Source organism: Brachyistius frenatus, unplaced genomic scaffold (genome assembly GCF_029030835.1).
Source record: "Brachyistius frenatus isolate BFR_SWC_R1_liver_20210118 unplaced genomic scaffold, ASM2903083v1 Contig_30, whole genome shotgun sequence".
Taxonomy (NCBI): domain Eukaryota; kingdom Metazoa; phylum Chordata; class Actinopteri; family Embiotocidae; genus Brachyistius; species Brachyistius frenatus.
In genome coordinates this window covers 4,291,792-4,314,445 of record NW_027210629.1, presented here as the reverse complement: position 1 = coordinate 4,314,445, position 22,654 = coordinate 4,291,792, and the positions used below count along the sequence as shown (strand labels likewise).

General features: G+C 39.1%; 3 protein-coding genes across 3 annotated transcripts; 2 read left to right on the top strand and 1 right to left on the bottom strand.

The window, feature by feature from the left end:
* Window positions 1-43: 43 nt before the first annotated feature.
* Window positions 44-9,637, bottom strand: ostf1 (osteoclast stimulating factor 1). The gene is made up of 10 exons (XM_069699628.1): window positions 9,503-9,637; window positions 6,477-6,523; window positions 5,795-5,845; window positions 5,510-5,573; window positions 5,311-5,364; window positions 5,021-5,128; window positions 4,699-4,748; window positions 1,812-1,890; window positions 1,500-1,598; window positions 44-1,144 (listed from the first exon to the last, which is right to left on the bottom strand). The coding sequence occupies exons 1-10, from the start codon at window positions 9,534-9,536 to the stop codon at window positions 1,086-1,088; spliced, it is 645 nt and encodes a 214-aa protein (XP_069555729.1). The 5' UTR covers window positions 9,537-9,637; the 3' UTR covers window positions 44-1,085.
* Window positions 9,638-10,127: 490 nt separating this feature from the next.
* nmrk1 (nicotinamide riboside kinase 1) lies at window positions 10,128-16,839 on the top strand. Its single transcript, XM_069699624.1, has 8 exons — window positions 10,128-10,269; window positions 11,993-12,083; window positions 12,190-12,238; window positions 12,933-13,101; window positions 13,607-13,678; window positions 13,822-13,928; window positions 14,135-14,218; window positions 14,804-16,839. The coding sequence occupies exons 1-8, from the start codon at window positions 10,241-10,243 to the stop codon at window positions 14,818-14,820; spliced, it is 618 nt and encodes a 205-aa protein (XP_069555725.1). The 5' UTR covers window positions 10,128-10,240; the 3' UTR covers window positions 14,821-16,839.
* A 494-nt stretch (window positions 16,840-17,333) lies between these two features.
* On the top strand, window positions 17,334-22,059 carry LOC138621374 (gamma-glutamyl hydrolase). The gene is made up of 9 exons (XM_069699363.1): window positions 17,334-17,629; window positions 17,773-17,887; window positions 18,005-18,055; window positions 18,149-18,233; window positions 18,784-18,922; window positions 19,274-19,380; window positions 20,283-20,376; window positions 20,487-20,624; window positions 21,753-22,059. Exons 1-9 carry the CDS (start codon window positions 17,512-17,514, stop codon window positions 21,869-21,871), a joined length of 966 nt encoding a protein of 321 aa, XP_069555464.1. The 5' UTR covers window positions 17,334-17,511; the 3' UTR covers window positions 21,872-22,059.
* The last annotated feature ends 595 nt before the right edge of the window (window positions 22,060-22,654 follow it).

Here is a 22,654-nt window from a genome sequence, read left to right as displayed (position 1 = left end):
TGCATTGATGTTGGCTTTCAAAAAGTGTTAACTCAACGTGACATTTTAAGTTAAAAATCTTTATTGCAGATTGAAGACAGAGCAGACACAAATTCAGAACAAAATCATCTAAGGAAATTCACAACCAACAAAAACATGTTCACAATGACACAACCAAAGACACAGTTAGATATATTTAAGGCACTTTTTCTTAAATTTATTGGAATAAAACACCAGAAATTTGCTCCCAGGATGGAAAATCAAACCATCAAAAACTTGCAAGATCACAGTAATGTAAAGTGTGTTTTGCACAGGGCAGATCATTTTTGTTGCATTGAACTGAAAACCGGTCTTAAACAGCAGTGGAAATGTTAAAACTCATACCAAAATATGAGCAGTACAGAGAGTTACAGGTGAGTTTCATGAGATCACCGCCATACAAGACAGTTTACAAATTATTTTCCCTATTAAGCCCATTTATGTGCATTAGTGACCCCCTTAATTCAGGAGTCAAATGCGGGAAAATTTCAATTTAAAGGGAAACATTACAGTCAAATACATGTTTTAATTGCCTCCCCAATGTACATAAACGGGTCCCACTTGTGTGCAGTTGTGACGAAGATGCAGGAGAGAATGTGTTTCTGATTCTGTTTGGTCAAGTTTGTGGTCCAGTGATTTAAGTGGAGCTGGAAAACTAGACACAGATCAGATCAATTATATAATCTACATGGCACTTTAATTCTCAGTTTAATAGGTTAGACATAATCTGTAGGTGGGGAATGTGTTTCTTATAGCTTTTGGTCTCTTTTCCACAACGATATATATTCTGCCCCTCAGCCCGCAACTGATGCTCGAAGACAAACTCCCCACACGTGGAAATGTACTTGGCAAAGCAGGCCCACTGTAAAACGCATTAATCCAATGCTGTGAAATTCACACTGATGTAACGCAGATGACCAAGAGCTAGGGTGTTTCAACAAAATAACTGAGCTAAAACGGAGTTACGGTGACACCAAATCCATTTCAGGTCTGTGATAAAACTCTTTAAGGTTCACGACCCCCCAAAACCCAATGGAAGACAGTGACGATGTTGGGACGGGGCCGGGTCAGTCCGAGTCCTCGTCGTCCAAATACTCCTCTGCGTTGCTTTGTGTGCGGGTGATGTCTGAAACAGGAGAAATGAACAGTTAATGATACAAATACTGCGATATTTTACAGCTTATATTTACCTTGAAATGTCTGCTGCATCTTTTGCAAATTAAGTTCCTGAGTGTAGTCTTAATGTAATGCTCGATACCCTGCGTGAGGCTTATTCATGATGTCAACGAAGGTTAACATTTTGCATGTAATGACCGCAGCCCCGTGGTGCACTACTGCAAATTAATTCAGTTGCCTGAGCTTGTCACCTCATAGTTGCCCTCCACTGGCAGTCGGGAGCTCAGTTGAAGCCATATTTATCTTTGTGGCACTGTGTATGTGTGAGTGCTGTAAGGCTGCCCCCTAGTGGCAGCGGTACTTACTGCCTCCCTGCTTCCGTTTGATGAGAGTAGCACTCTGGGCATTGGTGGCCATCTCTAGAGCCAGCTTATTCTCATTGTTCCTGATGTCCGTCCTCGCATCTGAAACAAACATAGTCACACTAGAAAAACTGCAGAAAGCCACACAACAACAACAAAAACAGACACAAAGATAAAACCATTGTGTATGTGAGGACACACAAAATGTGCAGTCATATTTGGGTTTGATCATTTTTTTTCCTCGAGCTTCCTCCCTGCTCAGTTTCCATATGTACCCAAATAATGATGGTGACCTGCTGATGACCTGATACTCACTCTTGTTAAGCAGCATTTCCACGATGTCAGAATAACCCTTCCAGGCAGCAGCGTGCAGCACGGTGTCTCCAAGCTTATTCTAAAACACAAAACATCATCGTTTTTACTTGCACACGCTTTACTGACAAACTTCCTGACTGACAGGACGCAGCAGGTGAGGCTGGGAAACATCACATACGGCACCCGGACAATCAGCCCCCCCCCCCCCCACTGCTCTTCTCTCTCTACACCAACGACTGCACTGTAGGAGACTCCTCTGTCAAACTCCTGAAATTTGCAGACGACACAACGGTCATCGGCCTCATTGAACAGCTGGTCCTCTGGTGCAGTCAGAACCACCTGGAGCTGAACCCGCTCAAGACTGTGGAGATGACAGTGGACTTCAGGAGGAGCCCCCCGCCCCCCCATCACCATCCTCAACAACACCGTATCTGCTGTGGAAACCTTCAGGTTTCTGGGATCCACAATCTTCCAGGAACTTAAGTGGGAGTCCAAATCAAGAAGGCCCAGCAGCGAATGAATGTACTTCCTGCGGCAACTCGGGAAGCTCAACCTGCCCCAGGAGCTGCTGATCCAGTTCTACAGCACCATACTGTTCTCTGCACCTCCATCACCGTCCGGTTTGGATCGGCCACCGAACAGGACCGGAACAGACTACAAAGGACAGTCAGGACTGCAGAGAAAATCATCTGCCGACTTGCCCTCCATTCAGGACTTATACACATCCAAAATCAGGAAACGTGCCGGTAGCATCTCTGCAGATCCATCCCACCCTGGACACCCGCTGTGTCAGCTCCTCCACTCTGGGAGGCGCTACAGAGCACTGTGCGCCAAGACCACCAGAAACAAGAACCGTTTTAATCCACAGGCCGTCACTCTGCTCAACACATAACATCTTCAACATCACCGGACGTTTTGCACTACAACCAACCGCATCAGCACCATTTGCGCCATTGTTTAGGTGTATACATGCAGACATGTTTCTTAGCTGTATATATGTCTATTTATGTCTGTTTTTGTTTTTGCACATTGAGAGAGAAGTTATAACCGGAGTCAAAGTCCTTGTATGTGTTAACGTACCTGGCCAATAAAGCTGATTGTGATTGTGATTCTGAGACGCATTCACTTGGTCATCATTCAACTAAGACCCCACTCCAAGCTGTAACCTAAATTACAGCTGAATAGTGTCTGCTGGACAGTTTCAGTAGCATGGCATCCATCGAGGTTGGAAAAGAAAATCTAATTGGTTGCTGCTGGATTGGCTCAGCTGGAGGGACACACCCTCTAAACTTTACACTGCTCTGATTGGCAGTTAATGCCAATTAACTGGTCCCTATCCAACAGTAACACCCAATCACAGGCAGAGCATCCCTTCCTTCTTATCCACTCTAGCAGCAGCTAATCTGATTCTGGTCCCTGTCCCTTCAGCTTCCTGAAGTAGTTGAACGTTAGTTCAGAACACAGTTTGTGCCTTTTGTTTATTCTGCTTAGTTTCCCTGTCATAAATAATAAAAAAAAAAAAAGATGAGACAAAGTTGCTCCAGGATAATCAGACACGCTGTTCTGAACTCAGGACTGACTTCTGTGTTACAGTTCATGCCCATCTCTTCCCCTTTTTCTCCACTGACAATTAAAACAATCATGAAACCCACATATTAATGTGCTTTAACCTATAACTGTTGGTGCAGGACATGAACGAGGGATTTTTCTGGTAAGGACTTCTTATTTTATTGTGCATTTCAGTGGTAGCAGAAATGTTTAGTTGATTAATCCATTTGTAAATCTATGGAAAATTAATCTGCAATTATTTGTCTTTTGTTTATATAGTTTCAAAAATGGAAGAGGCCTTTTTCTGGTATCATATTTGATTGTTAACCAAATCTCTTTTTGTTTCAGACTGTTAAGTGGACAAAACACTTGGAAGACATCCACATGAGCTCTCAATAACTGAGGATATTTCAACGGCTGTACTTTTTAAACAAGACCAGAATGAATGTGATTTAAATATTCTACGCTGTCGGCAGCCGCTAACGACGGTCAGATTAATTGATAGTGAGAATAATTCAATAAAAGACAAAAACAGATGAAAAACTGTCTAATACTGTCAGTGTCCGCACACACACACTAAGCTGTTATCATTCCTTCCCAGCCTCACTGCAGTTTGCTCGGAAATGCATTAACACCTAATTTTCTATCATCTGACCCAATTTAACTAATTGAAGGTAGAAAGGATGGCAGAAATACAAGTGAAAGGCGAATTAAATAAGGTGTCTTAGTAAACACCCTCCAGAGCAGCTTCAGTACATGTTGGCAAAGATTTAAGTCACTGAAACTTTAAAAAAAAAAAAAATCATTTTCTAAAACTTCCTTTCATTTGGTGTTTTGGGTCCACTGTCCATAGCATGAGTCATATTTTATGTATACTCTTCAAATCATTGAGTGACCCCATTGTGTCCTGTATGGAAGTATCCGCTTTTGTTCCGGCTCGCCACCCGTTTATTCAAAAATGTTCTCTTACTTTGTTATCAGCATCAGTATCAATAATCAGTGGACCACAGCATCAAGATGTCAATCTGCAGGCCTTGATGTCGTTCCTCCCTCTATATAAATAAACAGATAACCTGCTGATCTGTCCTGCAGGAGAAACTCTACTTCCATGAACTCTACTTCATCCAGTCAGACTGCAGCTCAGCTGAAGGATTCAAGAATGATACAATAAAAGATCCAGCAGGGTTTGCCATCACCAGGCCTTGATCCTGTGGCTGTAGACGTTTTCCACTCCCACAACCTTATTGTGCAGCTGTTCACGCAACATGAGATTGGCTGGAAAATCTCAGATGTGTTTCACCCTTTTAGTGACGTTGATGCGGTTTTAATATCATCTCACCTGCTGGTTGAGCTCTACGTTGGGCTGGCTTAGCAACACCTCCACCACATCTGACACACAAAAAAAGGGAACAGATTTAGAGATATGGATCATATAACAATGATATTGAAACAATTCAGGGACAAGACCAAGTTCCTGTATTAATGTACTTCACTTGTCGTGCAAAAAAAAAAAAAAAAATCTGCCCCAGTGTCACAATTTAGGATTTATAAAACGATATCCAGTCACCGACTCTGCAGTCAAACCAAACTCTTTGATAAACCCAAACCTCATGGCCGCCTGTCTGATCCTGTAAAGTCCACATCAACTACAATCCTGTTACCTTTATGTCCTCCGTGGCATCCCCAGTAGAGGGCAGTGTTTCCAGCCTTATCCAGCCCATTGATCCCAACCTTGTTCTCCACACACTCCCGCAGCCAGCTCAGATTGCCTGTTTAAACACACACAGGTGTGCACACACAGTCGGCTGGAGAAGATTGCTAATATTGTAAACAGTGTAACAGCTCTTTAGCAGCAACAGAAGAGACATTATAAAGGTCAAGAAAGGGAAAGAATGATCTTAAGACAAATAAATAAAAACAGAGAAATATGCACATTTTTACATAGTCATACCTCGTTTGGCTGCTTCATGCATTGGGTTGTCAATAGACTCTGCCTGCTCAGCCACTAAAAAAAAACAGAACAATAGCATCAATACATCAAGATCCACTAAGACAAAAGAGCAGTTTACTGTATTATGCCCCCGTTAGTTACACTTCATGTTACTGAATATATTTGATCACATACAGGATGTTTGATGTCTTCTACTCACCATAGTTACTTGGAATTAGTCCCGTCCTTCCTCTGCATGTCCCTTTCCACCAGTTAGTGTCAGTCTGAGGAGAAGAAGCAGACCGCAGACTGAGAGGAATGAAGAGGAACAGCAGTGAAATGAAGAGGAAGAGAAACGTCTGACCGAAGGTGGAAAATGCAAAAATGATACCGCAAAAAAGGACCCAAAGAAGAGAGGAAGAAGAACTACAGATTCAAACTCGGTGGGACGTGAAGATCTGAAGAGCAAGACGGCAGCTGAAATCTCAGAGATTTTTTTACTTACCGTGTCAGAGATGTACAAGATGTCTCCCTCTTCAAAGTACAGCTCGTCGGGCTGGATAAAAAAAAAAAAAAAGATGAGACAAAGTTGCTCCAGGATAATCAGACACGCTGTTCTGAACTCAGGACTGACTTCTGTGTTACAGTTCATGCCCATCTCTTCCCCTTTTTCTCCACTGACAATTAAAACAATCATGAAACCCACATATTAATGTGCTTTAACCTATAATTGTTGGTGCAGGACATGAACGAGGGATTTTTCTGGTAAGGACTTCTTATTTTATTGTGCATTTCAGTGGTAGCAGAAATGTTTAGTTGATTAATCCATTTGTAAATCTATGGAAAATTAATCTGCAATTATTTGTCTTTTGTTTATATAGTTTCAAAAATGCAAGAGGCCTTTTTCTGGTATCATATTTGATTGTTAACCAAATGTCTTTTTGTTTCAGACTGTTAAGTGGACAAAACACTTGGAAGACATCCACATGAGCTCTCAATAACTGAGGATATTTCAACAGCTGTACTTTTTAAACAAGACCAGAATGAATGTGATTTAAATATTCTACGCTGTCGGCAGCCGCTAACGACGGTCAGATTAATTGATAGTGAGAATAATTCAATAAAAGACAAAAACATCAGGTCATCAGGAATCATCAAATATTAGAAAACCAGCGCAGAGCTCTTACTGTTCTGGGGTCGAAGGTGAACAATGCCCTGAACACCTTGACTTGGCCTAGTGGAGAAGAAAACAGACTGCACGTTAGCTGAAGTGTTATTAGACCATTTATTAGCAGAGGAGCGGTGAACAGAGCGAGCTGTGCTGGATATCAAAAGTGAGGTGAAACCGCACACGCTGCTACTTCACCGCCCTGCAGAGCCGAGTTTCACTCAGGGGCAGCTTTAATGTGGTAAATTCCCCACATACAAGAATAAATCAGAGAGGTGTAACGTCATCCATCGCCTCAGTGAACAGCCACCTGCATGAAGCGTGTAAAAAAACTGCGCTCTGGTCAGAAAATATTCTGACCAGTGGTTTATTTCTGGGACCAAACAAAACCACAAGTTATGTTCAGCGTGTTGTACATAAACGTTACGTTCTCTAAACTGACTGGGAGTTTTCCATGTTATCGTACGGTGCAGGTGCAGCCTCACCTCAGCCGATTCATCGTGGAGAGCATTGAATTAACGAAATTAACTTTTCCCTTCTGCGGCAAGTTTTGTCTCGAGGCTTTTTGGTTGTTGTTTGTTTATCATCTGCTGTAGCTTTTCCAACTTTGTGGAACATTTTTAAAATGATGTGGTGATACTAATTTTTTTTTTTAAACTATATTTAAAATTCTATTCATCTGTTTATTTAATGAGGGCTGGATTTTGGCCCTGTTTTTAACTCACTATCACCACTGACTTTGACTTTTATTTGCTGTTTATTCAATTGTAATGTTTTTTTTTAAACCTAGATTTATTGGCCATGTGAATGGATGAATAAACTAACTAACGTCAAAAAATTGAAAATTTGCTTGGGGAAGAACCTCAAAACCCGCACGACATAGGTGATAAGTCTTCCACAAACTTCAGGAATACCATGCTGACCAATAAGCTCGTCACACTCAAAGCCAAAGTACTGAATTTGTTTTCGGTTGGCGATAAAATGTGATCTTCCTGCAAAGCTAACGTTATTCTTCTTATTTGCATCTCATTTATAGATAAACATCACTCAGTGCTTCATTCTGCTAACTTCCTTTTCAGAGGTTTGATACACCCATGTTAAATAAGACAACAATATTCTTTAAAACACAGTAATCATTTTGTGTTTTTATTGGTGCTGATCTGATTCTTTATTCAAGCACAATTTATGCTTTAGCTTGGTTGTTTTAGTATCATTGCTTTCAGTTGTAACTTTGAAAATAAAGACGTTTATTATCGCATCCGTTGCATTACGATGTTTATCCGTGTTCTCAATGTTAAACAAACAAAAAAGAGCTGACACTGATGAATTTACTGTGATATGTTTAAAGTAGCTTCGGCAAACAGGCCCACATGTTTAGAGTTGCGACGCCCCCTCTGCCGCTGCTCAGGGTTTGTGTTTGGTTAACACACTGCCTCCAGTGTCTCAGAATGAGAGGGGCTGAGCCGCTGCACAAGTCCGGCTCTGTTCAGCACCAGAAAGCACGACTGCTCTGCAGGCCCGGTCATGCAGCTCAAAACACACACAAAAAAAAAACCTGTGCTGACTCGGCCCGGTTCTCGCTGCGTCTCAAACCCTCAGGCTCACATACAGACAACAAACTCGAGACCAAAATTTATAACGATAAAGGGAGAAAAACAAACAAAAATGTGAGCCTCAGAGTGAGCAAAACACTGTCAGTACATTGTATTTGCTTGTGGTTTTGTGATGAGATCAACGATAACCGATGGATGCACGCTCCCCCACACATCTCTCATCTCGGTGGCTTTTTGATTCCAAAGTGCTTTTCAAAGCCCAAACCAACAACCATCTCAGCTTCTAGCCTTTGAGACAACAGAACGCAATTTGTGCTGCAAATTCTCCATCATCCAGTCACAAATCCTCTTGTTAAATTCTGACTTGGAGGGTTAAAAGAAAACACTTGCATGCCTGATCTCGTAAATTTGAATTCTTTGCTCGTGTTATGCGTGATGCCAAAGTTTTATGTTTGTCTGTGTGGGGAAATTCTATTTTTGACTTTTCCTTCTTAACACATCATTAAAGGGACAGTTACAGAGCAGGAGTCCTGAAGCTGCAGGGACACATTAACTCTAAAGGACTTTTAAAAAGGACCAAAACCATTCAACATGGAGAGTTGCCTTCAAATCTCTGCAGGTGACCTTGTTCTGAGGCCCCTGACAGGGACGCCTTTCATTCTCATTCTTTTGTGTCTCCGCATGAATTACTGCGTTAAATGAATCAGTCGTGACTACACGAGGCACCGACTTCACCAAATGAGACTGAAGCCTCTTATTACAACCATCTGTCAGGACAGGCAATCTAACCTGTTGTCCCAGCCGGGTGAGGAGTCATGGAGCCCACTCATTAATAACCACGAAGACTATGAACGATAATGATGGTTTTTTTTTGTTTTTGTTTTTGTTTTTAAATGACATACATAAGCTTTAACTTGATTAATTTACACCCTTTGCACTGACACAATTCATAAGAATATAATTTCCACCAAATAGATGTTATTTAATCAACAACACGATCTGACCTCATTACTTTTTTTCGTGAGTGACAGACACGTTCACCAACATTTGGTAAAAGTGTTTCACCAGAACAGACTGAGCTTGTAGGAAGTCAGTATCGTCATTGAATGTATCGACTCAGCATCACCTAAATCCACTGACTGCAGCACTCTCCTAGCACGAGTGATGGAAATAGGGAAGTGACAGAGGCCTGCAGCTGTGAGCTGGAAGTCCCTGTCACTCAGCAGCGGAGGCTCTTTTAACAGCTCCGTTGTAGTCCCGTCCCAGTCAGGGATCACAACTACGGTCATCCGTCTGAGTCTTAGGTCCTTCCTCGCACTGGCTGATAAAAGAAGTTTCTCAAACAAACGAAAGGAAGCCGCCGATCAATCCTCTCAAGTGCTCACCGCCCGCCCCTTCGCCAATAAGGTGTGCTGCCTTCGTGAAAACAAGAGTACAGGTTTCTGGTAATAAAACCCCCGTAAACATCAAACCCTCGTAGCGGTGGTTTTACCTGGTTTGGCCGGCTTGGGAGGAGGCTTCGACATTTGTGATGCTCAAAGATAAAAATGAAAAAAAAAAAAAAAAAACACGCAGTGGGTTATCTCAGCCTGAAACGTCGCTAAACTGTGAAAGCACTTTTGCTTCTGCTGCTGCTACACGACCAATGAGGAAGTTCAGTTACGCGGAAAAGTTAGTCTGCGCATGCGCGTGAAGTAGTTCTGCCCTGTCTTGTGTTTGTTTGATATTTGACTTAACATTACTATTTAAAACTGTATAGTATGTATTATATTTAGATTTCCATCTAATATACGGCGTTGTACTTTTTTCAATTATTAATTTATATTTCTTTTTACATAATATACCTTACTTTTTTTTTTTTTAAATGCCTCTGTATGCAGACTGAGCTTTAAACAAAATGTATTTTATTTTTATTCATATAATTCATTTATTGATTTATTCGTGATTGTCCCACTCATTTGTAATACTGTAATTATTTGTATTTTATTTTTTAAATTAATGTAACTATATTACTGTTATTGCGTTTGTCTTCTTTTGAACTCAATGGGCAGGTCGTGAATGACGTCACAGCACTATCAGCGAATCACGAGTGTCCACTAGCGGAAAGGCATGAGGGAGCGCAGCAGGGCTGCTGGGGCAGCGACCCAGTAAAGTCTGCTCATGGGTTGTTAATGAATTCGTTATTACCAGTTGTTCACATCAGTGAAGTCTGCAGCCGCAGCGAGCTGAAATGAAGACATTAGTTGTTGGAGTTGGGGGGTAAGTAAGTCAGGAAGATTGTAAACATTAATGTGGTGACCTCCTTGCAAAAACTCCTTTGGTCATTTTGGCTCTGGGTGGCCTGTCGGACCGCAGATAGCATTTTGCATCTCAAACTTAACAACGCGCAAAGACGTGTAACCTTTTTGCTTTTTATAATCACTTTTCATCTCTCATTTAACCAGGTAAGCCAGTGTCAGCTTCTAAAACGCTTCTTGATGGTTTATTGTTTGAGTGGGAAACACAGGCAAAGAAGACGACGGATCACAGAGGCAGCAAACAATATATTAGTCTGATGATATTAAATGACATATTAATACTGGCTAACATGCATGTAGTGTGGCGGGAGCAGCAGGGGCACCAGGTCAAATACCACATGTGACACCTAAGATAAGACTGATAAGCGTTGTTTTCTCTGGAAAAAAAAACCCCCACCTTTTTCTGTAACAGAGTCCTAAAAGTCCAAATTAAATCACCCAGCCTTATTTTTTTTGTTTGTTTCTGATATTATTCACTGATCAAACAGTTTTCCAATAATGTAAAATGAAATGTTGGCTGATGCAAACCTTTATGTCCATGTCAGTAGTTGAAACATTGCAATTTCACGAATATAGGTTTAGAAAATAAACGCTTAAAAACAGCAATATGCTGTAAATATCTGGATCCGCGCTGTGGTATAGTTCTGTTGTTTTTATTTTCTAACTTGCAAGACATTTTTGGTGCAGCTGTAATATTTCCATTCATCTAAAACTGATGGAAGGATCTATGGATGGCAGAAGAATAGCCATTAATGGCACAGATGGCATGAGGTTTAACAACCTGAAGAGGTTGTAAATCCAGTGCTAACAGTGGACAGGAGTTCTTGTAAAAGTTTTAAAATGTGTTAACTTGGCCACACCCAGCTCCAGTGATGGATGTAGTAGCATTCAGAAAATGTTGGCGTGCTTATGCCTCTAATTACACAGTGATGACATTTACTGGTTTTGATACTTTAGGGTTTGATAGCGATATATATCAGCCAGTGCTTTTTTTCTAACATGTTTGAATCAGAATCCATTGATTTTTTAGTTTTGTTTTTAGGGTAGAGTTGTAATTGCTATATCTACTGCGCATGACAGTTTGCAGCTGAAAAACAAACTAATGCTGGCTTTTTCTTAAAACCTAGGTATCAGTGGATTTCCTTTTGCCTTTTACATAAACAAATATCATGAACATTTTCAATGAAGATCCCTTAAAGGTTCAGTGTGTAGGATTCAGGGGGATCGGGGGGGGGGTTCAACAGTAGCCCAGAAAGGATAACCCAAACATTGACTTCAGAGAGGGTCTTTCATGTTTTTTATTTTTTTTTATTTTTTTTTTTACAATCTTGGAAGGGGAGGGTGAGGTGAGCAGTGTTCAGTTTGTTGCACTCTGCAAAGTCGCCACTAGATGCCACTAAATCCTACAGACTGCTCCTTTAACCTGGTTATATTTTTAAATTATTGTAACTAAGATAGATTTTGAGCGGGACATTTTACTGTTGAAAAATACACATTTGTGTACTTAAGTTTCTTTTTTGGCTTGTAAATTTGCACCAACACTGATGTTTTTCTGTTGCACTGATATGAGTTGATAAATCAGCCCGGTTGCTTCTCATTCAGGCTCTGGTCCTGACACACACGATAGCACAGCAGCAAAAGAAGTAACGATTGCTTTTAGCGATATGGACTGTTTGTTTTTTCAGGATGACGAATGGAGGAAAATCTACTCTCTCCAAGAGTCTACACCATCAGATCCCCAACAGCTGCATCATTGCACAGGACTCATATTTTAAGGTAGACCGTGAGGTTGTCTTCACATCATACAGATACTTTTACACTTTTTCTGCTGTCACTCTGGAGATTTGAGAGTTTGGGTGATCACAGATGCTCTTTTCTTCAGGATGATTCTGTGGTACCATTGGACAGCAACGGCTTCAAGCAATATGACAGTAAGGACACTTCATTTGTTTGATATTCAACACTGGATTAAAATTTCTCTTGAATTTTTTCATTCTGCCCCGTGACCTTCTATAACGATTGGATTCAGTAACAGAAGTAAGTGAATCCTTATTCACAGTAATACAATTTAACTTGGACACACTCTACTGAGTTTTAGTTCTATTTTTCTGTTTTTATAAGTAGCTAAATGCACGCAGTTCAATCACATCACGTCACAGTTTGGTGCAGCTGTCATCCTTCCATCTGAAAATGGCGGATGGATTCAGCGGATTAGCTATGACCGAGAACACTGAGGTCATTTCTGTGACATTTAGTTACAAGAATTCACGAGTTTTAGCAACCTGGAGAGGGTGTATGTGCAAATGCTGGGTATTTAATAGATTATATACAATATATTTAAAATACAAATTTTAGTGGAAGGTTTTTCTACTAGAATTACTCCTGGCAATTTGGAAAGGTCTTTAAAACAGCATTGAGAGTATTGATTGCAAATTTTTTCATTCATCATTATGAAATATCATAAAACAGTGGAAAATGTTTCTCAGGTGAATCTTCAAATCCCTCATCTGACAGATGTTTAAACTAAGAGGTTATAAAGACAGAAACTAAAGAAGCTTGAACCAGAAAATATTTTGCTAATGAATAACTACAATGTTTTGATCAAAATGCCCTTTTCTGTTTTAGTGCTTGATGCTCTCCACATGGACACGATGATGAGAGAGGTGGACTCATGGCGAATAGATCCTCACATGTTCCTGAGGCAGCAGGGCCTGAAACCCAGCTATATAACACCATCAGTCGATACCGAGGTGTACGTACTGATAGTGGAAGGATTCCTCATTTTCAACCACAGGTACAAGAGGGAGGATTAACAAAGTCACATTGTTTTTATTGAGGTTATAAATTCAATGAATAAAATCTTTAACGTTTGATTCCAAAGTTTACAGGACTGTATTTTCATAGGGAGTTGCTAAGAAGTTGTGACTTTGTAAAGCTGCAGCTGGTATGAAATTGAGCTTCCAATGAAATAATTCCAGGTAGTTACTTAACAGCTGAACATGCAAAATCATGAAGTTTGTCCACTGACAAGAAAACAGGTCAACATAATAGATAACAAATTACTAGTTGAAAAAAAGCTATGTCAGATGTAAATTGACACTGCCGGTTCTATTTAAAAAACATCAATATTTGTTCTTCAGATCAAGATTTTCCATTCAAATTTGTAGTGAAAGTTGCTATTGAGCTGTGTTTTATTTATTTTTTACCATAAGAGTCCCAGAATTTATTTAATAATCTCTCAGTAATATGATATTCTTGGTCATAATTCTGTAACCCCCTGATGTTTCTTTCATGCCCAGGCCACTGAATGAGCTGTTTGACAAAAGATATTTCATGGAAATACCTTTTGATGTCTGTAAGGCGAGACGGAGGTACTCTTTTCTCTTTTATTGAGAGGGGGGTTGGGGGCATTGTTTTTACATTATATTTTCACTTTTACAGCTTAATTTGTTTGAGACTAAAAGTAAAAGTAAAATGTTGTGTTTTTACCTGTGTTCCTGTTTTTGATTGACAGTTCGAGGGTGTACACGCCTCCTGATCCTCCGGGATACTTCGATGGGCACGTATGGCCAATGTACCTGAAAAACCGCAAAGACATGGAAAGCAACGTGTTGGCAATGGGTGAGAGCCCAGTCAAAGATGCTGTGTGATAGTGACATTGGCTATTGATGGGTTAATGTGTGATTATTGGAGCAGTTTTAGTATTTTAGTCACAGAGATCATACAAAAAAACTTTGACAAATGCTTAAACTCTTACCTTAGTAGCTGTGTTATTATTGAAAAATAAAATAAATGACATTTAAATGTTAAATCTGTTTTTTTTTCAGTATTTCTGGATGGTCTGAAATCAAAAGAAGAGCTGCTGGCTGCTGTGTATGAGGATGTTAGTCAGGAGATACAAAGACTCAAAGGTGAGGTTGCTTTATGATAAAGCGTCTTGTGTTTAATTTTTTATTTGGTATAATTTCAATAAACTGCTCATTTGAAACTTTGGCCTTTGTAATTATACTGTACATAATGAGATTTTTTAAATTCTGTTTCAGAAAAGCATTCTCAATCTTTACAACATATAAAACATGTTGAGTATGAATGTTAATGCCTGACTGTGGGAATATTAAGGTTTTAAACTCTGAAAAAAAAATATTTAGGTACATATTTTCAATTTCAAACTACTGTTTCTAAAATTTAAAAATGACTTCAGTGTTTAACTCACAAGACAACAAGGACAAGAAGTCCTAAATGTGGTGGAAATGAAGCCAGACAGGTTTAAACAGTGTTCAACAATAAATTAACAAATTACATGAATTTTTTTAAATTAAAAGCATTCCACTAAATTTACGTTTTCTATTCTTTCTCTCTATGTGCGCCTTGTTATATGAGTGTTGAAAGTGACCATCAGGGGGAAGGCTAAAACCTGGATTTATTGTGCAAGTTCAAGACTGCTTAATGTTTACAATTTTGAAGTAAATACTTTATTTTGTGTTTTTTCTTTGCAGAGAAAGACAGAAAATGAATGGACTCTGATTTATTAACCATCTGAAGATGGAAGCTGCTGCTCTCATGGATGTCAGAAAAACTCTTATTTCAGACTGAAGTGTGACCGAAAGGATCAAATGAAGTTTTTCTTTACTGCTGTATTAATATGTTGATGTCTTAAATAACATCTACAAGAGTTAATATTTCTGAAAAGACTAAAAAACAAAGAAGATAGATGAGAATAAAATGATGTTGTAGTATTTGAAGTTGTCAAAGTTGTCCAGTTGTTGGAGACTGGACCAAATATCCCCGACATTAATGACCAGTATTTTGAAGTTAAAAAACACTTTGGAAAAATATAGGAAGTATCTGTGACTTTCTGAGGTTGGTGCTAAATACAGACTTTACAATTGACGCAATGGATGCAATAATCATACTCATACATATATAAAAGTAAAACTGTAACTTGGGATATAACTCTACATAACCAAATACAAGTGTGCATAATTGCTAAAGATCAGATTAAAATAATTTCTCTCTAATATCTGGATGTTACAAAAATTAAACCATGATCATTATATCCTGTCATTTGGTGAGCTTTCTGTATTTTTACGATGTGATCTTTAAAAGACTTTGCTCAGTATGCTTCTATTTGAGCCTCTATTGACCCATCCTGAGTTAGTAGCAGTGTTTTGATAGAAACATGCACCATGTGATCACTAGAAGGGGCTAAAACATCAGTTAATAATGCACCACTTTGACTGATCTTTGGAGGTGCACATTCCTCTCACATCATTAAACAAATGACCAAAACTGTCATGCAGTCTTCCATCTTACAGTAATCAGTCACTCTTCTACCCCTCCATCCAATGGAGGGATGAATTTTAAATGTGTTTTTATTACTTAAATAAAGGAACCCATGAAGGGCCATAAATAAAAACAATAGAAGAATGAAAGGCTTAGGATATCCTATCTTTAGGAACATCCTGCCTCAGAGTGAAAAAAATAGTCCATGCATTTCTTACCTCAAGGCTGGACTATTGTAATTCCTTATTATCAAGATGTCCCATTTACTCTTGAAAAAGCTGAGTTGATCCAACATGCTGCAGTGAGAGTGACAGGATTGAGCAACAGAGATCATATCATCCTAATACATCGCTTTGCTCTCAGTGTTTGCCTGCTTGTGGTTGCTGAAGTTTCTAAAAGTAGGATGGAAGGCAGACATTTAACTTTCAGGCCCTCTCCAGTTCAGGAGACAGACACCCGCTCCACATTCAAGATTAGGCTTCAAACTTTCCTTTTTGATAAAGTTTATACTCAGGGTTAATCAGGTGACCTTTGTTATGCTCTTTATAGCACTAGGCTGCTGGGGGACCTCCCATAATGCACTGAGCTCCTCTCCTCCCTGTTTCACCCTCCATACATTCATGTGCCACCATTTCATATCATTAACCTTTTTTCTTCTCTCTCCTGTAGTTTCTGCTTTTTCTGGGGATATCTAATCTGCAGTTACTGGTACCACAAATCTACCCAGTGTTTATTGTTAGTTGTATCTCTCTTTCTGTTCTTTTCTCTCTCTGCTCTCCCCTCACCCCGACCGATCAAGGCAGCCACCTCTGAGCCTGGTTCTGTTGGAGTTTTTTTTTTTTCCTGTTTTTCCTTCCAGCTGTTACTCATTTGGGAATTGTTGAATTCCACTCAAATGTTGCACAGTCACCAGTGACTGAAAGCATTCCTGGTGATTTAATTTACTCCCTTGAGCTTCACTTGGAAACAGAAGCAGAACACTCAGCTGCATTTTACTACTGTAAGCTTCTGTCTCCTGTCACCATAAAACCTTATGTGTTACAGAATATATTTTGTGAGACTCATTTGGTCTAAAGATAATCCTTAATTCTTTTTATTTATCCAGACAACCTTTGAGTCATTGTATACACTGGGCTGCAAGAACTTTATCTGGCTGTATTAAAATGTATGAATTGGTAATTTTAGCCTCTCTCTATGAAACCTTTGACAAAATAATCTTAAATCAAGGACCAGTGTCTTCATCAGGAAATAAAGTTGCTCAGTTATTAGACATTTGTCTCCTTTTACGTAATCCGTGTAGAAACTTTTTGCAGAATCTGCTGCTTTCACAATGTTTCAAGAAAGTATTGCATAACTGAGATGTGGTTTTGAGGACATTCACATGATGCTTTCCAAAAATACAGCAGATTATCAAACATGTTCTCACAGTATTATTGGAAAAAGGCAGGAGAAATGGCCCCTATTTTACAGGAAATGGAAACAGACAGAAGAGTGTGGACGCTTTTGCAAAGGGACAGAAACCTCTGACAGCACTGTGAATCCCTGTGAGCAGTATGATCCTACAGCTGCCTTCTTTAATGCTCTCATGTAATCTATGTCACCCTTATTGCAAAATCCACGAAGACCCACAAAGCGGCATCCTTTCCCACACTCTGTGATCCGAACTTTACCGAAAAGTCCGAACTTTACCGAAAAGTCCGCACTGTCAGCAGAATATTTGTTTACCTCAGCAGTCAACTCGTCTAACCAGCAAGTCCAGTACAGGAGGTGTCACATGTAAATCAGGGCATTCCTTACTTCCCTGTGGTGACCATATCCTCTTCTAACACACCATATAAAAGTCTGCTGCAGCTGCTTTCATCAATCCATATCAGCAGCAGCCTTATCAGACTGGTTTGTTGAATTATATCCTTGCGAAAACATGTCCAACACAGGATTTTTAACACATCTGTGTTTGGTTTTGGCCTGCTGCTTCTGTTGCAGTGAAAGTATGCCGACTGTGCTCAGCCAGGAGCTGGTGAATGACCGACCTGTGATCGGTAAGTGAGTGACTTGATGTGTGTTTCACTGAAAGATACGTTTATTTGCTACGAATATTTAGAAAATAGAGAAAAGGACAGTTTCTCTATGGCTTTGTCAGTGTCAAATTGTTTCCACAGCTGCTGTGTTTTTTGTCCCACAGGTGTTTTAACTCAGTTAGTTTCAGATGAAGCCATGAAACCTTTTGGGAGGACTTACATACCTGCCTCCTATGTGAAATACATGGAGTCTGGGGGCAGCAGAGTGATGCCTATCAGGTGGGATGAGTCCTCTGGTGTTATTCATAACAGTAAAGATAGACCATCATACATTTGACAGGAGCTTTTCCAAGCATGATCTGTTGATTTCAGTGATTGTTTTGTTTCCTTGCGCAGATTGACTCTTTCCACTGTTGAATATGAAAACATCTTCAAGAAGATAAATGGGTGAGCTACATATATGAAAATAAATGGGCTGGAAACATGGCATTTCTATCTTAAATAAATACAGTAAATATATTTCCTGCTGTCTCTGTTCAGCCTGCTTCTCATCGGGGGAGCTGTGGATTTGGAAATTTCAGACTTTGCCCGGGTGGCAAAGATTTTTTACAAGCTCGCCCTCGTGGTTTGTACAACATTCTTTTATTTTTATTGTTTTCCGTAATAAGACCTGCCCTGTCTAACTATCAGTTCTTTAAAAAAAAAAGTATTGTCCTTTGTCTGTTTATCTGTCTTTTAATTAATTTACTCACTGTATATTGTGCTTATACACAATTTTAAAGGACTATTCTTGCAGCAATCTTAAGTATTTTCATTATTTTAACTTTACAGAATTTCAGCATAATAATCAAACTTATTAAATGATTGTACTGATATATACAACAAGCTCATATAACCTGCTGAAGTTTTCAATGTGAAACTGTTAATGAGGTCCAACATTAGAGTCCATCATTAATACTCTGAAAGGGATCAATCTTTGCACCGAGGACTTTATTTGATATTAAAATGCTGTTTATTGTTAACATTGAAGTACTTTTAACTACATACAACTCTGAATGCCGAATATAGACGGAGTCAGATTCTGTTCTAATATTGTTAGGAGGTGTTTTGGTGTTACTTTACTGTTTCAGGCAAAGAGAAAAAGAAAGTTTGATTTTGGACCGCATGTGTTTCAGGCCAACGATGCCGGGGACTTCTTCCCCATATGGGGCACATGCATGGGCATGCAGCTGCTCACTGTGCTGGTGGCCGGTGAAAATCTTCTGACAAGCACCATGGCTGAGAACGTAGCGATGCCCCTTAACTTAACCTCAGGTTAAAGCTCTCTGCCTCACTGGTGTCTTTATGTGAATAATTTTTCATGTCTAGTAGTAGTACAGCCTCGATTTACAATTAGAATTTTATAAATGTGTTTTTAATAGATATAAGGTGAACTATTTCATTGTTTGGTTACATTTTTTTGGAAACTGCATGAACTAAATCACAACACTTGGTGTCAGTAGAGGAAAGCTGTAAATCAGAGGGTGTGTTTGAGCTCAAAGTCAGTCACCAAACCATTTCTGTATATATTGATCTTACCATCATGACACTGTTTGACGGAACCTTGTAACTTTTAAGTTAGGTTTCAGGAACACTTAATTACATGTCTGTCCCTTTGCCCTGCAGAGGCCCACACCAGTAAGATGTTCGAAGGTTTCCCTGACGAGCTCATGAAGGCTTTGACTCAAGAACCTCTGACTGGCAATTTCCACCACTATGGAGTTACAGTAAAGGTACACCGCAGTGAATTTATACATGTTTCACTTCTGCTGGGGTTTTTCCTTGTTATTGTTGCTGAGAGGTAAAATCACAGTCAATCATCTGATCAGTTCAACATCAGGAAACGTGATTCCCAGGTTGTCTGTTTGGAAAATTCTGACTCCACAGGATTTTAACAGATAAAACTATATTGATATGTGAAAAATCTGCATTCATTCACTTTGACTGCGTTGCAAAGTTTTCTTTGTAAACTGTGTCAGAGCTCGGTAACTTCTCCAGGCCCCCAAAACCCAGGTTCACAGTGTGGCGGTTGGTTCGTGGTAATTTGATTAACTAGATCCTTTACGTTTCAGGTGATGTTAATCTTATACAGTGCATATTCCTAAATTAATTTGTATTTAATCAAATCAGCTTTGAAACCTGGGGCCATTCGATATCCAAGCACAGGAAGACTCAGTATTTTTGTCCAAGCTCTCCGGCTCATTAACCTGTCCACCTATTTAACCCTCGTGTTGTCCTTGGGTCAAAATGACCCACAGCTGTGTTCAACCAAGTTCTATTTTATTTTCATATTTTTTGGGATCATTGGTGACAAGGAGGCTGTGAGGGTTTCTTTAAAGAATGATGACCAATGATCCCAAAAAAATATAAAAATATAGAAATAAAATAGAACTTGGTTGAACACAGCTGCGGGTCATTTTGACCCGAGGACAACACGAGGGTTAAGATAAGATAGTGCAGATAAACTTATCTGATGCCACACAGAGAAAACAAAGCATCAAAAGAAATCAAGCCCAAGAGCTCATCCTTGTAAATAGTTTTAATAATCTGGAATAGCATTAATGGAGAATCGAAATATAATAAGAGATATCTCACAAATGATGACTGCTGATTGATGTGACGAATGTTCTTACAGGCCTTCCAGGAAAACGACAAGCTGCAGAGTTTCTTCTCCCTGCTGTCGACGAACGTTGCTGAGAACGGAACCCACTTTGTCTCGACCCTAGAAGGTTACAAGAACATTTTTATGTTATCTTGACCAACTGAGTCATTGCGCTGTGATACAGTTATAAGAACAGTAGTATACCTGGGTGTTGTTTTGCTTCTTCTCTCATGTCAGGTAAAAGATATCCTTTCTACGGAGTGCAGTGGCACCCGGAGGTGAATCGTTTCCAGTGGAACAGAAAGCTGAACTTCCCTCACTCCCCTCACGCTGTTCAGCTGTCATCGCTGCTGGCACAGTTTTTTGTCAATGAAGGTGACAAACACTCATTATCAATGATAATATATTTAATTTATTTATATTTGGATTTATTGAACTTTATGAGTGGACTTTTTCCAGATATTTAAATCATTGTATTAACCAGGAATTGACATTCCAACATTCTTATGTTATTTTTCAATAGTTTCTCAATTGAATTTTCAGACATGTTCCTACATCACAGTCTATATTGATAATTCATATTGTAATAAAGGATACCCAACTGAAGATTTTATCCAGTTTGACCATATTGACAGTTGTTGAAAAAAGAGCTGTTTATCATGTTGATGATTTCTGATAGATAATGACTGATGTGTACATATTTGAATTAACCTAAAACAACACACTATCAGAGCTCCATGGGTGCACATCTTGGACTCCAGCATATCAGCAGATTTTTATGTGTAAAGCAGTAATACAATTTGATTAAGTCACATTATTTAGAAGTATTGAGTCAATCCTACGACATAGAATACACAACACAGGTACTGGTCTACAAATAAGAAATAAAGAAATTCTATTGGGTTTTATTGGTTACTTTATACAGTTTTTGTCTGTCATGCACTGCAAAGATGGCATTGTTGCAGGCTGATGATATACAGTGTATATAGTGAGATGTTTTGTCTGCTATCAGAGATTTTCTGCTGCCACTTTATTTTTTAATACACATTTCTGGTGATATTAGGGCAATGCTGCAACCTGTCAAGCACTATTTTAATATCAATGTATTATATATGTATAGAATTATTGCATCATTGTGATGCAGTAGGCTACCTGGTATATATTTCTCTGAAATTAACCAAAAAAAGACAAATGTCAGAATATATACTATATCATAATATGCTGTACTATAAAATTACATTTAGCCTACTTTAACAGAGGATTAAACATTCATCTGAAATGTACACAGGTATCTTGAATAAACCAGACACAAGGAAAAACAGACCAACAATTACAAGATATTATTAAGGAAGTTGTAATTACATTAAAATCATTTATGATTAAAATAATACAAACATTACATTTAATACTGTATCCGGATCTACCCATTTCCCCATGGAGGTGATTAAGATATCCTATTGTACTCTATGTTAATCACATGCATCTAACTTCTGCTTTGTTCAGGAAGGAGAAGTTTACATCAGTTTGACAATCCCGAGGAAGAGGCCTCGTCACTGATTTACAACTACACGCCTGTCTATGCTGGAAACTTCACAGGATATGAGCAGCTCTACTTCTTCTGAAATCCTCCAGTGAATAGATGTGTGTTTCTATACAACTCAACACTTTATGTGCAGCCTGTGGTGCGCTAACAATGTCTGCTGGTTTTAATTGCAGATAGGCCTCTGAACAAAAGGGTTACTTCAGCTGTGTGCTGATCCAGAGTCCACTTTTATAAAAACCGAAGAAGTTTCTGCAACAGTGCTTATGGTTTAACCAAAATAAAAGATTTGCTTATATACTTTAATGTATTCATTTATTCATTATTTTCCTACCAGAGTTTTTTCCCTGACTGAGAGGAGCCGTTGTGTAGAGAAATACAAATTTACCATCCACCATATAACCATATGAGGTCCCAGAGCATCAGGGGCTCAAAAGACCTCCATGGGGCTGTTAATCTGGTAGTGCTAATCTGCTAATTTGTCTAGTTAATAGTGTATGTTACACAAAAGCACAACATGAAGTGCAACAATGAGTATGTGAAGGTGACATCTGCTCGGATTAAAATGAACAGATTTGGTTTTAAAGATCTTCAGCAAACAATAAATGCAATCCACTCTTCATCCTGAGGAAGACAATGATACGGGAAAGTCCCAGAAAAAGCATGAGAGTTGACTCCATAAACCAAAGTGAATTATTGCATAAACAAAATTCCTAAACCTAAATACACCTAAAGAATGTTTACATATTTGGTTAATTTACAAAATGTTATTTTAATCTCATTGTTTGGTCGAAAAATAGTAGAAAAGCAAGATATCTTGCACTGTCCAACTAACCCCCCCGCCCCCCCTCTTTTTTTTTTTTTT

Bases quoted from the DNA above. Each gene is read 5' to 3' on its own strand.
- LOC138621374 (XM_069699363.1), top strand. From the start codon at position 17,512: ATGTCCAACACAGGATTTTTAACACATCTGTGTTTGGTTTTGGCCTGC. The intron at 18,923-19,273 runs GTTAAAGCTCTC...TTTGCCCTGCAG, and splicing joins GCCCCTTAACTTAACCTCAG to AGGCCCACACCAGTAAGATG. The intron at 20,377-20,486 runs GTTACAAGAACA...CTCTCATGTCAG, and splicing joins CTTTGTCTCGACCCTAGAAG to GTAAAAGATATCCTTTCTAC.
- nmrk1 (XM_069699624.1), top strand. From the start codon at position 10,241: ATGAAGACATTAGTTGTTGGAGTTGGGGG. The intron at 10,270-11,992 runs GTAAGTAAGTCA...TTGTTTTTTCAG, and splicing joins TTAGTTGTTGGAGTTGGGGG to GATGACGAATGGAGGAAAAT. The intron at 12,239-12,932 runs GTAAGGACACTT...TTTCTGTTTTAG, and splicing joins CGGCTTCAAGCAATATGACA to TGCTTGATGCTCTCCACATG.
- ostf1 (XM_069699628.1), bottom strand. From the start codon at position 9,536: ATGTCGAAGCCTCCTCCCAAGCCGGCCAAACCAG. The intron at 5,846-6,476 runs GTAAGAGCTCTG...TTTTTTATCCAG, and splicing joins TCACCTTCGACCCCAGAACA to CCCGACGAGCTGTACTTTGA. The intron at 4,749-5,020 runs GTAACAGGATTG...TTTGTGTGTCAG, and splicing joins ATGCCACGGAGGACATAAAG to ATGTGGTGGAGGTGTTGCTA.